The sequence below is a fragment of the Camelus bactrianus genome, chromosome 19 (genome assembly GCF_048773025.1).
Source record: "Camelus bactrianus isolate YW-2024 breed Bactrian camel chromosome 19, ASM4877302v1, whole genome shotgun sequence".
Taxonomy (NCBI): Eukaryota; Metazoa; Chordata; class Mammalia; order Artiodactyla; family Camelidae; genus Camelus; species Camelus bactrianus.
Genome location: NC_133557.1, coordinates 39038885 through 39061068, shown reverse-complemented (window position 1 = coordinate 39061068; position 22184 = coordinate 39038885). Strand labels below are relative to the sequence as shown.

At 45.9% G+C, this 22184-nt stretch overlaps 1 protein-coding gene across 12 annotated transcripts in view; it reads right to left on the bottom strand.

Annotated features, from left to right (window-relative positions):
- The window catches only part of KIF16B (kinesin family member 16B), a 243734-nt gene that overhangs the window by 115423 nt on the left and 106127 nt on the right, over positions 1-22184 (bottom strand). For all 12 annotated transcript variants that reach the window (XM_074347840.1, XM_074347844.1, XM_074347841.1 and 9 more), the window contains 3 exons: positions 9092-9211; positions 8189-8240; positions 6091-6228 (listed from right to left, as the gene is read on the bottom strand). In XM_074347840.1, coding sequence (XP_074203941.1) covers positions 6091-6228; positions 8189-8240; positions 9092-9211 — 310 coding nt within the window. The remainder of the gene's footprint in view (positions 1-6090; positions 6229-8188; positions 8241-9091; positions 9212-22184) is intronic.

Sequence of the window (22184 nt, the reverse complement as noted above, 5' to 3'; positions counted from 1 at the left end):
AGGGCCTTGGGCAACACATGTTACAGACGTCGTCACGTTTAATGCTCACAGGACCAGCAGATGGTTTTCTTTTTAGTGACGTTAATCAGATGGAAACACTGCCGTCACTTAAGGCAGAGGAAGTACCATTTATGCAATCTGAAAGGAGTGAGGAAGTTAACTGATACAGGTAAAAAATTTCCCCTGCAATGGAGACAGTCTGCTAAGCACAGCTAAATCTCCTATTAGTTGACACTCACAAGTGTCTTAAGTGATGATCTTTATAAGGAAGTGGTAATTACTACACGTGCTTTTCAATGACACAGCCTAACACATACATTTCCAAATGAAGTCTAATTTACTAATGGAAGGAAACCTTTAAATACCAAGTATCAGCAATCTACTAGAAGTTGGTGGTAAAAAGTTAGGATTCCTAGGTGAACCAGGAATCCAGTTAAACGTGGTGTTAATATGGTTAGATCTTATTACATTATAGTATCTGCATTCTCTGTGCTTGATAACTTTATTAAAAAATCATTTCATGGGTAAAAGCCAAAGCAGTTTGTGGAGTATGAGTATGCTTGCTTCCCTGTTATTATTATGTACATATACCTTTTTAATTTAATTTAATTAAGTACATATAACTTTTTTTTTGGTTTACTCTTTTTTTTTCCTTTAAAAAATAAAAATCTTACAGATACAGCTGAATATCCTTTTGCCTGATCAAGCCCCTCCCCACTTCTCCAACAGTTAACACTATTCTAATGTAGGCACGTTTGAGTCCCATTCACTTTTTTTTTTTTAATTTTTACTACTTGTATTTGTAACAATAAACAATATAACAGATTATATTGTGTTTAAAAAACACGCTCCAGTTCTCATTTTAATACTCAAAAATTAAGAAAGTGGTGAACTCTAAACCTCAATTTCTGAAGAACTGTCCATGTTTTTCCTTTGATGGAATCTTTTGGTCTTAAAGTGCATAGATCAAAAAAAAAAAAAGTTACCATCTTGCTCTCTCACGTAGTGTCTTGAAACACAAAGCCAGCTTATATCTCACTGCCCCAAGACCCGCTAATGACACTTCTACTCAGTGTACCGTGTTTTAGTGCTTTAGCATTTCCATGTCGATTTCATTAGCATTGACACTGCGGAAGCTGTCGGCCGCACAGCAGAATTCCGAAGGAACGCAAGCCCATCAGGTCTGAAAACCAGGGCACCGAGGTAATAAGACACGTAAGAGTGCTCTGCAGGGAAAGACCAGGCTGACAATTAACCTTCAATGCCAATTAGCACTACTACTTTCTTAGGACAAGTCATAGCTCCAATATGAAGATCAAAAGTTTAGTTCCAACCATCTCTAACTTGAATAGGCATATTTTTTTCTAATGGACTTCAAAAGTTTAAGATTAAAAAAAAAAAAAGTTGATAAAAAATACTGCATGGGAGATAGACTTATTATTTACTTACCTTGCCCCAATCCATAAGAGAATTAGAGACATAATCATAGCCACATAAGTACATGGCAATGGAATGATAAGCAATTTCTCTAAACTAAACAAATATGATAGTAATTTTTGAAGGGAGATGGAAGGATAACCCCAATATTAAATTCCAAGTGGCTCCCATATTAAACAATATACACTGTAAAAGTTCCTTGTTCAGTCTGTAGTGTGGATTTCTGAACTTGTTACTGAAGGCAAGTTCCTGTGCCCGCCACGCCATAAGGCCAAAGTGAAACATGAGTTTGGAGCAGAGAAAGGTTTACTGCAGGGCCGAGCAAGGAGGACGGGGTGGCTTATGCTCAGGAAAACCCCGAACTCCCCGAAGGGTTTCAGCAAAGCATATTTAAAGGCCAGGTGAGGAAGGGGGGTTGCAGGCATGTGATCAGCTTGTGCAAAGTCTCTGGTTGATGTGGAGGTAACAGGGCGGTCAACACTACCAACCCCCAGGCGCCAGAATGTCTGGGGGCTACGGGCTCTCGATCCTCATGTGGCTAATTTCTTCCCTTTAGTGGTGGTTTTTAGCATCTGAAAACTCAGGAAATAAACATGAGATACTATGATCTGGGTCCTTCGGAAAGAAGCTGCAGCAGAGGACATGGGGGAGGGGTCTGACCCTGGAAGGGCCCCACAGGGTCCTGCTCGGTTACAAACTCACATTCTCACAAAAACATCACACACAGAACAGCTTCCAAGCAAATCCACAAGAGCCTATTTAACCCATAACAGGGCAGGAGCCACGGTCACTGGAATCCACCTGGCAGCCTTCTTGGCGTCCAGGCGCCAGGACGGTGGTGGTGTAAGTTCCGGAAGCTCCAGAGAAACAAGGCTGGCAGGGAAGGCACAGAGGAAACAGTTCGATGGCTGGGCCACAACGCAGGGGAGCAGCAGCCGAAGTCAACTCTGGGGGCTACTTGGGGTCCCAGCACTGCTTATGCCCGAGAATGCCTCAAAGTAATCCCAACTGTAACTCCTTCTGGAACTTTCTGTGAGGGGCTCCACTAACACAGCAGGCTGCATGTGAGGTGTCTGGAAGAACAACACACAAGACTGGGAAGCCCTGGGGTCCAGACACTGCATTCTTTGGGCCTCACTTCCCCATGTGGTTTTAAATCGATCTCCTCAAAGGCTCTCTGTGCTCGTAATAGTCAAAATAGATTATTATATAGAATATATAAGAAAGGTTTTTTCTTTTCTATTTTTGAGCAGGTCATGTATATAGCCCTGTTCAGAATTTCATATACACGAATAAACACAATTCACCAAGCACATAAATTAAAAGCCTTCAAAGTTTTACAGCAGGAAATAGATGAAGACTCAAACACAAGGGGCATACTAACTAAACAGAAGTCCCAAGATGAAAATATGTATTTTAAAAAATGAAAACAAGTCAAATGAAATTAGAATCTAATTTCTCAAAGGATATTTTAGCTTGACAAAATGAGTCTAAAATTTCTTTGAAAAAAGTTAATAGGCATGAATAGCAAAAACCACTCAGATAAGGATGGCAATTAAAGTATATTCCAACACAACAAGTGTTAAAACTGTGAGATACTGGGTCTAAAAATACAGAACAAAGTAAAGCCAAGATATAGATACAGTACTTTGGGCTACTTTTTTCTTTTCTTGAAGGGGAGGGGAAGTAATCAGGTTTATTTATCATTATTGTTTCTTTTTTTTAATGGCGGTCCTGGGGATTGAACCCAGGACCTTGTGCATGCTAAGCACACCCTCCCACTGATCTATACCCTCCCCCTTGTGTGACTTCTTAATTTTTTTGGTAAAGTAAGTTTCTTCAAAAGGGAGGACAGACAGGTGGTCTGGCTGTGGTCCAAATCCAGTGACATACTTCATTTGTGGGGTCATGTGTCAACTGTGTACCCTCCAGTTACACCTGTTGTTCATGCAAGTCTATGTGTTCTCAGCCAGAGACTGCACTGAAGAGCCTTACATAGTGAACTCTTGTCTGTCAGTCAATTATGGTGACTTTCTGGGCTCAGGGCAGAGACACCTTCTCACCATGATTAGCACTGGTGCCTGGCAAGAACCAGATTCCTCACCCCTTACTGCCAGGGCTGTTATCCTGGCTACAAAAAAAAAAAAAAAAAAAAAAAAAAAAAAACAGGAAATGCTGCTTTGGTAATGATCACTGGGTGCTCACTGTTTCCTGGGCTGGTCACCTACTACTGCTGACCTCTGACCTTCCTGGCCAGCTCCAGGGCACCAGATGTCTCCCAAGCTCAACTAACCTTGAGACTGAAAAATACTAAGAGTAAAAAGCTGATGGAGAGACCCGTGGGTGGATGGGTGGATGACTGGAGATGGGTGCACGGGTGGGTACTCCATCCGCTGCTTTTAGAATCTCTTTGATGGATTCTGTGAATGTCCCACAATGATCCCACTGGTCCAGACTACCTGTCCTTCGTTTCTGAGATAACTCCTTGGAACTGATTTCTGGTATGACTTCATCAACACACATAAACCACGTGCTTTCCAGTCCCCATCTGACCAATTCCTATGTCACAGCAGATATGGCATTACAGTATGTAACCATGAAAAACTGTAATTATAAAAAATACACATACTATACCCAAAAGGGCTTAAGATATAATGTCAACTTCTCTCTTTCCTTCCTTCTTGCACAGCTCAGTACAAAAGCCATCACACAGGGCTGAGCACAGTAAGCATCAGCTTGTGAACAGAAGGAAGTCTTGGCGTGGGGTGAGGAAGGTGTCTGCACCAGGAGAAGGGTGAGGGCGATGGTGGCCCGGCATGGGGTGTCACAGCCTGAGCTGGAAGAAGAGGGTCCCTGAACGAGGAAGGCGCAGAAGTGACAGGGTACTGGTTACATAATGGGAATCAAGTTTATCACTGTCAGAACAGGGGCTACAGATAAGAAAAGGGAGAAAACTAGAAAGAACTCAAAGGAACTGGGTTAGAATTAGAAGTATTGCTGTGAACTCCTAGTTAGCACTACAGATTGTGAAATACAGGTATGTCAATATACCAATATAAACAGACACAGAAATAGCGTTGTAAATGTGGTTTGCACACACACGTGCATTTCCCTAACTCTGTTAACCGACAGGGCCTGTGAGCAGCAACACTTCAACAGCAGTCGAGTGCCCAGGTCTTGGTTTCTAAATCCCATTCCCACTAAAAGGAAGCAGGGTTCCTTGGAGAACTGGCTGGTTCCAGAAAAGGACTGGATGAGCCTGCAATATCTTGTGTCAGAAAGTAAGGAAGTGGTAACAGACGATAGGGACAAGCCAAAAGAACACAAAACCCAACTTGAAGGAATTCCCACTGGGACAATTTGGTCATCAAAACAAGTAATGATAGAAATGGACCAAAAGGTACCAAACACAATAGCAAGACATGTGATGCCATCCATTTAAATAAATGAATGAATAAATAACCGGCAAGAAGAGAAAGCTCTTTCTTGCAGTAAAAAGCCAACTAACAAGGGTAGAAGGAAGAAAATCGCCATGTGTCAGCCATCAGAGTAATAATTACATCAGCTCCCCCCACCCCCACCAAGGGAAACCAATGGATTCTAAAACCAGCGGGTGAAAGTATGATACAGAATGGCATATTTACGATCCCAAAGTGCCTTTGCAATATTCTCTTTAAAGAAAGGGGTGAGAGATTAACTTCAGAGAGAAGAAGCCTTGCACGCTCCTCCTGAAGGGAATAATCACAACGAGCATCCTAGGTCATGGGACAAACAGAAACCACGGACCAGGACATGAGAAAAACAAAGCATCAGTTCTCTGGCATTACTGTCAAAAATAGTGCTAGTCTACTCACGAGGAAGCAGCAGATAAATTCTACGTTTATGTAGAAGAACATTCCACAATGTATCTGACCAGCAGTTTTCAAAACTGCCACAGTCACAAAAGTCAAGGAAAGATCAAGGAACATTTCCAGACTGAAGGAGACTAGAGACATGGCCAAAAATGCAACACGATGCCGGACTGAATAACGGATACTGTTGGGACAAACGGCCAAACTTGAAGGGGGTCTGAGAATCTGCTGGTAGGAATGCACCTGGTACTTCCTTAACTTGGATGGTCACGTTGGCATTCCGTCAGAGAACGCCACTGTTTGAAGGAAACACACAGAACTACTCAGGGGGTATAGGAGCATCAACAGTTCCAAATATCCTGAAATGAAAAAGTTCTTGCAAATTTTCTACAATACTGAAACAATTTCAAAAGAAAAAAGAATATGATACCAGATCCTGTATGTATAATTATTCATAAAAAGGATGTAAATAAAGTAATCAAATTATTAAAAGAAGCCACTGTGTTAAGGTTTTGTATTTGAAGGTCACTTTTTTCACTTAAATTCCTTTAAAGTCATATTTCCGTAACAGCAATAGCTTTCAAGCTACTACATATATGTTTAATTTAACAAGACAACAGGCATTTTATAAAGAAGTCCTCCCGCAAAACAGAAGAGAACACAGCCTCATGAAGCCAACAGTCTTTGTCCTTCTTACAACAACCAGCAGTTCATCCTAAGAGGCACATGTTCCCCCGTTACCGAGCCAACTTGTTTCCTAGAAACAACATACACAAGGAATCCCAAACCAAACGCCCAGTACCTTGATTTAGGTGTGTGGCCTCCATGATCTGAACACCATTCACAGAGCACTGGGACCCACTCAGGGGGATCAGGGTCACCGTTCCCCCGGCATTTTCAAAGATACAGTGCTCACTCTCCAAGTCGAGGCCATGAAGAACTGAGATGGAAAAAAAGAGAAAGAAAACATTTCATTTGGTATCTAGAGCAATAATCCCCAACCTCTATTTATGTTTTCATGTTGAATAGTCCTCCTTTCCCATACAAAACTGCAAGGTGAACATATTTCAGGAGTTCGTGGTGTCAACTGAGAGTCCTGCCCCTTGAATGTTACTCCATGGGTCTGGACGTCACCTGTACAGGGAAAAACGTTCTGGCGTGTTCATTTGTTTCATCTTCAGGGAGAAAAGAGTTGAGTAACTTATCTTAACTGAATACCACTGAGTCACTCTGTTTGAGGCTGAATAAATTTCCTCCACCAGCCACCCCAAGGTCACAGTACAGTGGAGGGGACAAAAGGGCCCATGGCCCAAGGACTCATGACTCCACACTGATGGACACTGCATTCCAGGGGCACAAACCCAAGGTGAACGTGGCTGGGCTTGGATCCTGGGAGGCCAAGGAAATGTCCAGAAGCTGCATCAGGCCGGTCCTGAGAGAGTCTGACCTCCGCAGGCCTCTGAGAGCTTGCGGCTAAGGGGTCCTGCTCCCAGGTGACTGTTCTGAGCTGTTCTTGTTTGATGAACGGCCAGGCACGGATGTGAACGCCGGTCAAACACACCCACATGATCTCCGGCACAGCTCCTGGCTGGCTTCTCAGAAGCGCCAGCCAAGCAGCTCCCACTGTTCCTCAGGGAACTGCAGACGGAGCTTGTGTGTTCAGAGAAAACACGTGCTCTTAGCATTTACCACCTTTCATAACAAGCCCAAAGGTCAAACACGATCATTTAACGATGAGAAGAGGAGGCCTGGTGCCTAGTTCTACCCAAAGCCAGCTGAACCTAAGGACTTTAGGGAACTGGTTTTCAGTTCTCCCAGCTTCACAATAAATAGCAAATACCCGTGGGGATATGTGAGCATTGGCTTGATTAACAGCTTACATTTGGCAAGAAGGCTGGTTCATCACCAGCCCCCAAACAAACCAACCAACCAAGTTCATGCCGTATAGCACAGGGAACTAACTCCAGTATCTTGTAGTAACTTAGTGTGAAAAAGGATATGAAAACAAATATATGTATGTTCATGTATGACTGAAGCATTGTGCTGCACACCAGAAATTGACACAACATTGTAAACTGATTACGCTTCAATAAACACACACACCCCACCCAAAAAAAAAAAAAACAGCTGAGAAGATACAATTCTTCCCCTGGCAATCCCCACCTTGTCCCCGCTCAAACACATACACGCACATGCACACACTCTCTGTCACCACTGCATGGATTCCCTAAGTCATGCTTAAAGCCTGGCAAGACCTCACCAGGCGCAGGGGCTGAATCACCGGTAACTGCACCTCACAAAGGCTTCGGGGAAACCCAGGAAGTCGTGCTCCATACATGTGCGAGCTGTGTGTTCAGGTGTGTGTGTCCTGTTTTCCGTCGTCATCTTTACACAGGTGTCAACTGGGAAAGATTTCTCATTAAAGGGTCTTACATCCTTTATCTGTACCTGTGAGCACACTGCCATCAATCACTCCCCGCTGTGACAAGACTCGAGTGATTTAAACAACGGTTCACTTGAAAGACGTGACAGAGGATAGATGTGTGCTGGGTGAGGAGGAGGAGCCACAGTGCCATTTTATCCGCTCAGCTAACTGCTCGGCATTATTCCTTTGAGTTCAAAACTATAGACTACACATGTCGGTCAATATTGTATTAAAAATAAATATATAAACCTAACCCCCCCCATAAAAAGTTCGCTAAATAAATAAAAATAAAAAAACGGGAAAAAAGGAATCACTGGGAAGTGGGAATTGATAAAGATTTTCAGAGGAGGGTATAGCTAATGTGGTAGAACACATGCTTAGCATGCATGAGGCCCTGGGTTCAAGCCCCAGTACCTCCTCCAAAAATATGTGAATAAACTTAATTACTTCCCCACCAAAAAAAAAAGGTTCTCACCAATATCTTGTTCTGTTGAAGCATCTTCTCTACCGACATATGTCTGACCTTCCTGGGAAGAAAAGTCAAGAAAAAATGTGTTAGCAAGAACATGAGGAGCGGTCTGTTCCTCCATCTTTCATTGAAGCCCAAGCAACCTGGTGACTGATGGGCTGAGCTCCGTCCTGGGCAGACCACAGCCTCGGCGCACCTGGAGTTAACGGCTGCCTGTGTTGTCTGGACAGCGGCAGGACTCCCGAGGCTGGGCGCCGGACCAGGGCTAGGCTCCTGCACCAGCACGCGTCAGTCACCTGCCCGGGACAGCAGTCTCACTGAGGTTCCCGATCCTTTCTGATATGTCTCCTCTCCGTGGCCAGGGGTTTCTTGTGTCTACAGGCACAGCTTATGGGCACAAAGCACAAGTGCAAGACCATTCTCATTTTAAGTCATGGATCGAGAGAGGATTCCCAAGTCAAGGTCACAGAGGCGACCACTGAGACAGATGCGGGAACTCTGCTCTCTTGACACGGACAGCCTGCTCAGGACCAGGCGGGAGACACAACTTTATAATTAACACGGGGGCCAGGAAACCATACATACAACAAATCCCAGTTTGAGATGCTTTTAACTTTTCTTCCTTGGTTTATCTGTCTTTTTGTTACTTACATTCCACTTACTGATTCTACAAATGAGAAGGCAGAGTGAATGGCTCTTCACTTAGCTGTAGGACTACAAAAAATGGGCACTTCTAATACCACGGAATCCCAGTGAACTGCTGGACATCCCCAAAGGGCTCAAGGATTTGTTGCACATTCTCTACTGTCATGGCTGTGTCGCGGACACGGAGGATTACCTTGGACCTTGCTAGTGTCCAAAGGGAAAGCTGAAAACAAAATGAACTTGTTCCACTCAAGTAGCTTCTACCTTCAAGTGGTACAAGATGATCCCAGTGCTCAGAAGGTCGTCATCAATGCCAATCAAATGCGGCAGCTCAGAATCCAGAACAACGCCAATCCCTTCCTTCCTCAGGGCCAGAGTCTGTTCCTGAAATCGGGAGGAAAAGAAGAGAAAAAGGTTACTCTGGGGAAAGAAAACTTCATATTCGGTGCTCTTTAGAGTATTAAGATGAGCCACGTTTTATTTCTCATCCAAAAAAAATTGGCAAGAAAACAGACTATAAACTTCGTGTTGAAATCCTGGCCTAGAGCGGGCAAAGTGAGCTTGGAACATATAAAAAATGAATTCAATTTACTGCCTGATAAAGATTCATATATATATATTAACACGCATGCGCAGATGCGAAGCTACGCTCACACTTTGCCTTCCTTAGGAAAGGTCCTAGGACCACTCGACCACAACGCCATCTTTCCCCTCTTCAGAATCTTTATCTCACTTAACACCTAGATGTCTCTTGACTTGGTGGCTCTTGTCTCCAGCTACTGGGGTCGAACTGCACGTGATCCTAAGTGCGACCCTTCCCTGTGCAGGAGCCACCCTCAAACAGAGGTGCCTGACCCTCTGTCTCCTGCATCACCTCCTATCCACTGGATCACTCTCACCTGCACACAAACCTGCACAGATCTCCAACCAACCACCACCCCCACCTCCCATGGCCTGGGGTCTTCCTCCAACTGCCACCAATTTCTCTGTGCCCCTTAAGAGCAAATCACCTCCAAAGAGTTCCCTACATTTGTGGTTCTCCAGTTCCTCCCCTCGGGCTTCTCTCTTGAACCCACTTCCATGGAGTCTTTCATCCTAGGAACTCGAGCATCTACAGTCATTCCCTTGAGGATCTCATCCTGACTCTTGACTCGTCTATATTATAGACACAATCTATATAGTTGTCCCTGGATATCCACAGGGGATTAGTTCCAGGATCCCTGTAGATACAAAATCTGAGGATGCTCAAGTCCCTTATATAAAAGGACACAGTAATTATGCTGTACACCAGAAACTGACAAAATTGTAATTGACTTCAATAAAAAAATTATAAATAAAAAGGACATAGTATTTGCATATAACCTATGCACATCCTCCCTTATACTTTAAACCATTTCTAGATTACTTATAATACCTAATACAATATAAATACTACGTAAATAGTTCTAAATATAGTGAAAATGCTATGTAAATCTTTGCTGGAGCATGGCAAATTCCAATTTTGCTTTTTGGAACTATTTGAATTTTTTTCTCCAAATATTGTTGATCTGTGGCTGGGTGACTCCATGGATGTGGAGCCGGCAGATAGGGAGGGCTGTGTTGTGTGATGACTCTCAGATCTAACTCTCCCAGCAGACCTCCCCCTCAAAACACCACACTCATGGTACATCCACCTGCCGGCCTCAACACATCTGCAGGGATGCTGAACAGGCAGCTCAGACTTAATGCACAGCAAGTCCAGCCCATGATGCCCCCCTCCTCCCACTCCTGCATCCCACCCCATCTCAGTAAATGCCAGCATTCCCTGCAGTTTCCTGGACCAAAAACGAGGCTGTCCTTTGCTCTTTTTCCTCCTCTAAACCCTCTAGTACTTAGTGTTGACTCTACCTTCAAAACATTCCACGATCTAGTAACCACAAACCAGCGGCGCCACATTCCTGCCAGGTCCCAGCCGTCATCACCTGCACCTGGACGGCTGCGGGAACCCAGATGCCACCACTCCCACCCCGACCATGGTCCCCGCTCTCCCCGTCAGCCAGAGGGACATTGCGGCAGGCCTCTGCGCTGCTTGGGTCAAGTAGCTGGCCTGCCTCTCATGAGAGAAAAGCTGCCCTCTCTGTCCAGTTCTACAAGCTCCACATCACCTCACCTCCAACTGATCCCTGCAGCTGGCCCCTGCTCACTCCTCTCCAGGACCCGACGCTCCCTGCTTTCCCTCAGACGGGCCGCCCGCACCCCCTCCAGCTTTGGTCACTGCCGTTCCTTCTGCTTTGTGGGCTGCCGTTTCCTCTGTCCCTTCCGAGGGTTCCCACTCGGCACCACTAACGCTCTGGACCAGATGGTTCCTTCTCATGAGGGGCCGTCCGTGCTCCAGAGGAGGTGTAGCAGCGTCCCTGGCCGCTGCCCGTTCGATGCCAGTAACACCCACTCTCCCCCGAGATGCGACAACCAAAGACGTCTCCAGACACTGGCAAATGTCCCCTCGGGAACAAATCTGCCCCAGTTGAGAAGAAAGGTCTTCGATGTCTGCATACCTTGGCCCTCACCCCTCCTCAGGACTCTGCACAAAAGCCACCTTCCCCATCACCCCATACAAATGAGCAACCGCCAGCCTCTCCTGTCCTGATGCATTTCTCCCCTTGGCAAGCATCACTCTGTGATGTGTTACAAACAGCTTCACCACTAGTCCCGACTGGACTGAGACCCAGGGCCCGATTCCACGTCTGGCACAGGGGAGCTCCTGAATCAGTATTTGTCAAATCAACAAATGAGGGGTAGACACGTGGAGTTCAGAGGGTCGAGAGCAGCCTCTCAGGGCAGAGACTGGGAGGCCCACCACCGGCAGCGCATCTGACCCAAGATAAGAGACCTCGAAATCAGGCTTCCAGGAAAGTCCTGGGTGGGAGGCAGATGCCAGGAGACTGAAGGTGAAAGTTCCACCCTGGAGGTTAGGCTGTGCTGACTTCAGACTGAGTCACATCCAAGAGCATGAGGCTGTGTTCGGTGATTCCAGGTTGGCGGGAGCAGCAGACGAGCCAGCCCAGCTGCTGACAGGCCGCGGGTCAGAGATGCCCTGGGGAGTCTCCGTCTCCCCCCAACCCCCTGCAACCAGATGCAGCTCCTCAGCCCCAGGGCCCAGCAGGGCCTGAAGCATAACTGGATCTCCTGACATTCCTGGACTGAATACACGCATTTCATGTCGTTGAAACATTAAAACAATGTACGAAGTCTGCCACTCTCCCGGTGAAGAATTCAGAACTTCGCAGCCTTGCAGAGAAGGGGCCCCTGAGAGGCTCTGGGACAAAGCGGTGGCCAGAGAGGAGGCCCGGCCTTCATCTCTGCAGACAGCCGTGCCTCCCCTGCACACACGCAGAGCGGGAGTCGGGCCAGAGGGTGACTGAGTGAAGCGGTGAAAGGAGACAGTTAAAAAACACACACACACACACATAAAAATCATCACTTGAGAGAAAGCAATTTAATTTAACGGCCATTAAATAGATACGCAGAGAAAATGACCAATGCATAACTTAGATTCAAGAAAAGGAAATGAAGTGTTTCATTGTTCTGCAATGACTCCTCGTATCAGCTGGGCTCCCGCCCCGGAGCCAGAGCCTCAGGCTTGGAGGCCGGAGACCTCAGTCACCCTGATTTGCAACACCAAGGCCCCTGCAAGTCTTGGCTGAAATGAACGATCTCAGCAAACCCACCCTGCGCCTGCCTCTCCGATCCTGCCAGGATCTCTGCTTCCCCCTTGCCCGCAGAATTCAAATCAAAAAAATTTTTTTTAAGATATATATTATGGAGGAGAACTTAATCATACAGCTCCATCTCGTGAAAAAATGTTCTCAGTGGGAGCTCTGAACTCTGCCGGCACCGCACACCCGGCAGGCGGCTCCTGGCGGTGGACTGTTCCAGGCCTCCCTGTCCACGTGGAAAGGGAGGGGCTGTTCCCCTAAGTCCAGAGATAGATGCATTTTCTTTCTGCAGAAAAGTGGACAATAACCCAAAAGGGGGGAGCAGTATTTTAAATTCTAGTTGCTCCCACTAGAGAAATTGGACTTTATCTCAGTTTAGTTTAATATATTTTTTAAAACCTATTGAAAAACACTTCTTATTTTCCTTCCTTAAAACAAGTCTTATAGACTTTGAAGATCATTTGAAATTCATAACTTCAGAGCTTTAGGTCAAAGGCATTACTTGTCCCCACCCAGATCCACACTCACAGACACACACACACACTTCCACACAGGATGGGTGAAACCTGAATTAAGAGTACGTTTTTCAGGACTGGGAGTGGGGGCAGATGAATTTATGATTAATGCTGCCCTGAAGCTCTGTGACATTCAAGCTGCATTCACTATATGATATTATAAAAGTGTCACCTCATAAAACTAGAAACGAGGGTTTAAATCATTGCTCAAGTGAAAAAGTAATTTCAGACAAAAATATCTATCACGTATAAAATATTTATTGAGTGGCATCTACTGTTATGCATAATTTATGAAACACCTCTTTGATAAGATGGAATATTTAACAGAGCAGAGCCGGCAATCCCTTCCCCAGCTCCAGGCACACTGGGTCCCAAAGAGAGAAAGCGCTAAAATCTGCACAGCTCACATATTCTGTACTAAACAAAGCTTCCGGCACCAGGACTCACATAAAAAGGAAACTACCGCCTGATAAAAGTGTCAAAACACAGTGTCCGCTTAAACATTATGTTCATCACATTTGCAAACAGTACCTTCAATATGTTTTTCTTCAGCCTCTGAATTTAAAACGTGTGTCCAGTGCCGGGACGACAGCAGCCCCACTCCTGCCACATCCCAGGGGGCCAGATGAGTGATGGGCAGGGCCTCCCAGATGCAGGGGCGAGGACCACCCGGGGCCTGGGCCACCGGAGTGTCCCATGTAACCACCACATCCGTTTATTGGATTGAGCAGGAATCCCGCCTCTTTTCATCATAACCATATCCTCAGGATCTAGCACTGTGTCTGAGAAAACGCAACAACTTTCCTGAACAAAGAAGGGAAAATCAAGTCAAAAACTAGTCAACAAGAAAGCTTTTTTTCCCCCTCTCGAGAAGCCATCCTGAGAGCTAGACCTTGCCTGGGAAATACTGGGAAAACTCTGACCGTGTGTCTGCCCCACAGACTGAAGAACTTTTGAGGCACGGAGGCTGCGTTTCCTCACGTCGAGTATGTGAGTGAATATGGCTGCACACAGCAGTCACTCAGTACATGCTGATATTCTGTATTCTGGCGCTGTAGGCAGTAAGTGATTTTACAGGACTGTTTCTGTTGCTGTCAGCCAAGAATCAAGTCAGCATCCTTTCATGAAAATTTAGTCCATAAAGAAATACAGGTTTCACCAACCAGTAGAATTTTCTGCAGTTGCCCCACAGCACAGTGCACTTAATTTCTGCAAACCTGACTACAACACGCAGCAGAAGAGGAAGGGGGTGCCATGGTCGGGGCTGAGAGCACCCGCCCCGGAGGGGGACGAGGAGGGAAGGCGGAGGCAGGCAGACAGGAAGATGCACAAAAAATAAAATCATCCTCTGGCAAAGATGTGTCTTAATTTTTTTTAGAAAATTGTTTGTGATTTCATGAATTTAACAGAAGGAAAAGAAACCGAAGTCTTTGCTGAATTTCAACCAAACTTTTCTTCATCACCAGAGACACTTCGTAAAATATCCTTCTAAGTTAAGACATAATGAGACATATTTAGAGGTGGGCAGAACTGTGTGTGCACCTTTCTCATATGTGCTTTGGCTTTGAGTACCACTACCCAAGCTCATCATGTCTGAGAAACCCACCTTCCGTCCTGGCACCTGAATGACATCGTAGCCGTGTCACCCTGGGCATGCTGGATGGTACCTTCTCTCCCTCAGCACGTCGAGGGCACGGCTCCACCATCTTCAGAAATTAAATGCTGTACTAAGGAATCAGGAAGCTAGTCTGACTTTTGAGTCTGTGGCAGATAACCTGTTGTTCTGACCCTGGATGTTTGAAGAATTTCTCCTTTATTTTGAAACTCAAAAGCTTAATTAGGATAGATACCAGTGTTAAACACTCTGTACTCCGAATTTTCCTGTAACATGATATGTTGTTCTGATCTGCAGACTCAGCCCTTTTGTTTATTTCGTTTTCATTTCATGAGAGTTATCTTGTTTCATATTCCATTTTCTGTCTCACGTGTGGACTGTGTTTCGGGGACACCAATTATCCTTGTACCACACTGTCTGTCTTCATCTTCCGGCTTCTGACCACTCTACCATCCTGATCACTTCGCTTGTGTTCACTGAGATTATCAAGACTTTCATTTTCAGTAATTTCAGTGGTTTCGATTCTTTCTCTTGACATTTCTGATTTTACTTATTAGTCCTGTGATGGTTCTCGTTTGGGACCCCAGTCTTTCTTTAGATCTGCAATCTTCTTCCATCTTACTCTCCTTTCATCATCTTGCTCTGTCGGCTGAATTCCCGTTTCTCATTAACTTGGTCACAGAACGAAACAACTCTAAGGACCTCCCTTCTACGCCTGAGGTATGTTTTCATCTACAGCTTCGTCTTCTGCCTTCTGCAGCTATATTTTCTTTGCTTCTTTCTCTTTATCCATCCATTCATCACTACATTTATGTTTATATAATCACCCTACTTTTCCCCTTCATCTGTGCGTGCTCAGGTGTATGTTTCCAGAAATCCCGCATGCTCTAACACAGGACGGGCCGCTCTGTGACCCTCATCCCACCATATCTGTGACCCTTCTGGTTTGAAGACTGCATGGGTCGGTCTGTGTTCTACCCATTTTCTCTAGCCAGATGGGGCGGCAGAGGGCCAGGAAGTCTCAACTGAAGAACCGAAAAGGCTTTGTTTGAATTCCTGGGCCTGTCCTCTCTAAAACTGGCACCCACCTCCTGCCCGAGAAGAGCCCCCTGCAGTGGGGACGCTGGCTGCCAGGCTCCCAGCCCTTCACCTGGGGTCAGCTCTGCCTTCCCTGTCATCCTAGCTGCCACCAGCAGTCATTTCTGTGACTCCCCTCAGAGAACAGGAAGGCCACTGCGTTCCTGCCCAGATCGGAGGGCACGGGGAGGGCTTTAGAATCCTCACTGACTCAGCTTCGAGGCGCAGGCACGGGAAGCCCACCTGAGCAGGCCCTCCACCGCGGCTGGCTCAGGACCCCCTTCGTCTGCTCCCTTCTGTGAACTCATGAGGCGTCTCTGCTGAGGGATGAGATGTTTGCTTCTGATTATTATCTCTTCACTTCTTTGAAATTTGTGATGTCATCTCCACCTGCCTCCTCAAGAAGAGGATTCCAGAAGGCTCCAAAAAGGAAGGGAGAAAACCAGGGGCGCTCCAGGTTGGGGTGGGGGCGTCCTTTGATCAAAGACAGTGGCAGAAAACATGGGCACGGACACAAGGGACCACTGGACATGCATTTAACTGCTCAACATGACAAAGAATGGTCTGGAAAGCCAGGCAGATGGTCATTATTTGATCCAGAAACCTGGATGCCATTGAGAATTGTGAAAACAGAGTTGGCTGATATTCAGAAGATGAACTGACAAGGATGCACAGGACGAACAGGAATATCAGAAAACGGGAGTGGAACCAGGAAGGAAGGAACAGCCCGATGGACTCCATGTGACAATTAGTTTAGACTGATTAACCTTAAGTAACGACTTCCTTCTCAACTGTTTTGCATATTCCTCTTAATTAGAAATAAGGAAACTGAAGAGCTTGTAAGAGTTGCAAAAATTTGATAAGCATCACAAAGATTTTTATTGCTAGGGAAAAAATCCTGACATTTTCCACTAGTACCTTCCAGAGAGCCCAGTGAGTGGAAATCGCGGACTTATTAAAAATCATTCACCAATTTGACAAGCAAGTGTATCAGGTAATTTGCATGTTTCTTTTCTAATACACAAATGATACACAGTCATTGTCAACACAACCAATTAGCTCTGAAATCCTGAAAGTACATGGACAGACAGTCACCCAGGAGCTAGCTTCCAGCTCATTCTTTTGCTCACAGAAAGACTCCTGTCCACCTACCAGACAGGGGAGACAGCCGCCAAGATTACCAGGATGTCAAGGAAGCAGTGTGTGGCCACTGTCTCAGCCACATCCCACCCTGTGCTCACACAGCCGGCGCGAGCAGTGAGGACCGCAGTGCGTGCCGGCCAGCAGCACGTTCCACGTCCCTGTGACGCTGCCTGGCAAACAGGATCCTTCGTGTGAGAGCTCTATGAATTATGCTCCTCAAACCATAGTAAGTCTTGTTTTCTTTTAAAAAAAAAAAAAATTACAAACACAGGGAGGGGAAAGAACAGTCTGTGGGAGTTAAGGACTGGAAAGCTACCTAAACTGAAGTCTGGCAGGTACCCCAGACCCAGAGAGGCCAGGGAGGACCCGGAATCAGCCTTTGTCCGAATGAGGCTCCCAGCAGGACATGGCCAGGGTGAGACGGCAGAACTAGCAGTCCACCGGGTGGGAGAAGAAAGGAAGGCTCCAGTAGGTCAAGCGAGGGGTCACCTTGGTCCCTCTTTTTGTCTCTAACCCCAAGGCCTGACCACCAGTACCATCAGCTCTGCCCGCTTGGCGCAGTCGGAGTCATCCAGGACCTTCCGTGTCCACTGTCCCTACTCTGACCACCTTCTGCTTAGTCTCTGCCACCCCTAGTCGTCCTGCTTCCTCTCTCGCTACCCTACAATCCGTTACCCATATGACGGCCAGAGCCTTCCTTCCAAAATGTCCAGAGGGCACACACAAAATGCTGCAATGGTTTCTCACACAGCGGCCGCACCTCACTCAGTCAGGCCCGACCCACCTCTGCTACCTCGTCCCCCTCCTCTCTCCGCGCGACTCCCAGCACTCCAGCCACAGCGGCCTTCTCATTCCCACCCAGGGCCTTTGCACTTGCTATTCCTCTGCCTGGGAAACTCTTCCTTGAATCTCAAGGCTTGCCCTATCTTGTCAATCAGCTCTTACCGCACATGTTGCCTGCTTTCTGAAGATCGAAGTCACCAGTGAATAAGATAGACAAGGTCCTTGCTCCCGGGCACAATCTATGACTCTCCAGCTGGCTCAGAGCACTCCAGTCTATCAAAATGACATATTGTCTGTCTGCTCCTCCAGAAAGCAAACAGTGGGCCCAGGATAACAAGTCAAGCCCAGGGAAAGAGAGCGCAGGCTGGCTTGGCGAGAGCTGAGCCCCCGCTCTGACTCCAGGGCTGAGACCGTCTCTTACCTTCCCTATCTGTGTGCTCCCTGCTGGGCAAAAGCAGCTCTGGAACCTCAAAAGAAGACTCAAAATGGCCAGAATAAGATAGAAGCTTATATTGGAGTCCTGTTTACACATGAAGGTTTGATTCCAAAAGACAACCATCACAAATTATTTAACAAGGGTCTACAACATCAGTACGTAGCACCAGGAAGTTGCCATCAGACTGGCACCTATTGCATCATAAAAATGGAAGGAGGAACGCAGAAGTCTTGCTTTTTACACGACTTTGACGCAATCACATTACAGTACCTGGTCAAAAGAAACACATTTAGGACAGATGGTGAACAGTCCCAGACTCGCCAGGGCAGAAACAGGAAGGGAAGAACCTGGCAACCACCTCCTCCACGGCACTAACAAACCTACATTTCCCGGCATTATCGGCAATCAGCCCCTAAACAGTGAACAGAATTAATATTGTCCTTTTAATGAACAGAAACTCTTGGGGCAGCTCAGTTTCCACTCCACTTCGCACTGCAGAAACCTCATTCTTTATTTAAACGCTGAACAGCTAACTGTTGGCAGACAGTTCAAGAAGACACTATGTAGATCTTTCTGATGAAACAGCCCTCTGCCGGCTGAGCAAATCACCCAGATGTCGGTGTTTAAATTATGCAAAATGCATAATATCAATTAAAGAAATTACGTGTGAAAATATGCAAGAGCAAATTTCCTCACATTAATATTTAACTAGACTTTTTCAGGAGAGCAGGATCTTGTGATCACAAGCACTTGAGTATAGCTGACTTAAATTAGAAGCCCAAAATACTCAGGAGGGCTCACCGGAAGGTTCTTCAAGGGCATTTTTATGCAGTGCAAACTCTACCCCGAGGTAAGACAGCTGAGCGAAAGGCCACTCTCAGTGACGTGCTCTAACCCGGACAGCTTCCGTCTGACGCTGGCCGTAAACGGGGGCTTGTGAAGCTGGCTTCTCCTGCTTCTTCCGCACGGACAAGTCGCACCCGTCTCCACCTCCAGCCTCTGTACGCGATCATGTCGGCCGGGGCAGCCTTCTGGTTCCTCCCAGTCCTGAATCTCATCCATCCTTCCCCCTCCCCTGGGAAACACTTAGAGCCTACCCGTCTGTTCACAGAGGACCCTTCCTCTCAGAGCCCACAGTGATCTGGCCTGACCATCTGCGTCTTCACAGACCAACTATCGTCTTTTTACATACTGAACTGCTCATTTAGCTGCCAGACCAGTGGGCCACCCAAGGAATTTTTAAAAATACCCCGCCTGAGCCCTGCAGCGGTCCTTGAAATAAGCATCTCATTTCAAGACGGACCCGAGCATGAGTAGTATTTTAGGCTCCCGGGTATATCGCATCCATAAGTTTCTGCATCCCCCAAAGGACTGACACCTCTGTTCTGCAGGGTGCACCTTGAGGATGCTCAAAGGGGTAACTGCTGCAATTCCCCCTCCAGTCAGCTGCTTTTCGCCTCACTCAGCTAACACGTATGAGCATCTGCAAGCACCCTTCAGGCGCTAGTCTATGCAGGGGCTGTGTCAGTGGATAATGTAACATCCCTTATGCATTCTCTACAGCTACCTCTATATTGTTATCTGGGTACAGATCTGAACCTACATGCATGTTATATGCAAAGATACATGCATATTATACAAATCTATCTATAGATATATGTATGGACCACTCTGTTCATCTTGAGATTGATTATGTCTACTTATCAGTATTAAAGATTGCAGCTGTTATCATTAACATCCATAACTTGCTCTTCTCCATTAACAATCAGAATGACCAAAAAAAAAAAAAAAAAAGAAGAAAGAAGAAGCAAACAAAAAACCTGAAATTCAGAACTAGCATTTCTGTTTAACCAAAAAGTTTCAAGGTCCTGGTACCTTGCAGAGTTATTCCAAATAATATTTAATCCAACGAATTTTTGCCCATGAGGAATTCGCACAGACTTTCAGAGTAATAACAAAATCCAACCCCGCTGGCAAGCTGGACACTGAGACCAGGGCCCAGTCACAGGCCGCACACCCTTCCGCCTGCGCTCCACTCGGTCACTCAGCACCACCCGCCGGACTGTAACGGGCCAGGTCCCAGGAGCCTGACGCACCTCTGTACCGACGTCCCGGTGAGAAAGCTGGTCTTCTCACCGTGGGCAATGCATTAGCTTGACACCAGTTCCTCCGGAGCCAGTACCATCAGACCCACTTCACAAAGGCAGGAGCCACAGTGGGACAGTGACCCTCCCTGACCCAGCACACAGTTCCCCGCAGACCCAGCAGCCTAGGAAGGTCAGAACCAGGAAGCAGAAGGGGGTGCTGTGCAGTCACCCACCATGGTCGCAGCTGAAAGGTACATTTGGAGGCTTCACAGCTGGACCCCAGAGCTCCCCACCTGGCTGGAGAGGTAAAAAAAAAAAAAAAGAAAGAAAAGAAAAAAAACTGAGCCTTGAAGAGACTGCCTCACCTGCCGAAGCCACACAGCTCAACTCTGAGCAGCAGTTCTCCCACGTGCATGCTGTCAGCCCGCCTCGTGCTGCCCCCAGGCCCACACGGCAAAGCTCACATCTTTGCAAGTTTATACCTGCACTTATAATCGCCCACGTTTGCTATACTGATCATTCAAATAATCTCAGTTAAGCCTTTCGAGTCTACAGTAAACGAAGAAAAAGAAAAAAGGAAAAGGAAGCCCATCAAACCTCGGGAAGCTTTGAGGCATCACTAAGTAACGGCCATGCTAAAAACAAAACAAAGCTTTAAATCACAGAACAAAGTTAAACCAGTCTCAGCTGATTGACTGAGTACAGGTAAGCAAGTGGCAGATACCAGGAAAAACAGAAATTCCATCACAGTGTGATTCACACTACTGGATAACCAGAAAACTCAAAACCGTCCACTAAATTACACAGAACACGACTTCAGTTTCTGTTTAAAATGTCTATGAAGGATACACATGATTCGTGTGTGTGTGTGTGTTAGTCAGCTTGGTCACACCACAGACTAGTTGGCTTTGATGAGAAAAACTGATTTTTCACAGAGGCTGGGAAGTCCAAGATCAAGGCGTTGGCAAGGCAAGTTTTGTTCTGAGGCCTCTTCTCTTGGCTTGTAGGAGGCCACCGTCTGCTGCGCACTCACGTGGCCTTTCCTGGGCATGTGCACACGCTGGGGGAGAAAGGTTTCCCTTTCTTCCCCTTCTTATTAGAGGAATTCTACTGGGTTAGGGTCCCCTTCCTCAATTTCCTCCTAAAGACCGTATCTCCAAACACAGTCGCACTGGGAACCAGGGTTTCAACGTATGAATTTTGGAGGGTGTCAATTCAGTCATAGCACAGTGTGTGTCTAATATATACATCATATACTTATAAATAGGGAACATATCAGAAATACAATAAATAGATATGAGAAAGAGAGAAAAAAAGAGAGACACTGAGTCTAACAGAGACATCTCACGCAAATTAGAAACAGAGATTGCCGTCTCTGGGTAGTTTTTTTCTTTATACTTTTTCACTTTCCAAATGTTCTCTAATACATTTATAATTAAAATAACACAATGCAGGTGATAAAGATTTTTTAAATAAAATTCTTACAGTTTTCAGTGTATAGGTCTTTGAGCTTCTTGGTTAAATTTATTCCTAGTTATTTTGTTCTCCTTGAGTAAATCTTAAAAGCTCTCATAAGAAAAAAATGAATAACTATGTGAGGTGATGGAATGATAACTAAACTTACTGTGGTGATCATTTTGCAGTGCACATACATCTCATCATCACATTGGACACTAAAACTAATAATGTTTTAAAATGAATTATATTTCAATAAAAGTGGGGGGGGGAAGACTGAAAAAAAAAAAAAAAAGAACAGAAAATCTGCAGAAGCCTAAGGAACTTTTCAGTCACCCTTTTATCAGCAGAAATCACACCTGAAAGACCTGGTAGTGGTTTCAGTAAAAATTCACCCTCCTCCACAGGCATCAGGAACACACCCTCGAAAATAGAATTTAAAACTCTATGTGGGGACTCGTAAGGGCGCCTCTGCATGATGCTGTGATGCCACATGGCATCTGGGTTCCTGGCTCCTAATTAAGCCTAAAGAAAGAAATATTAAAGCAAAG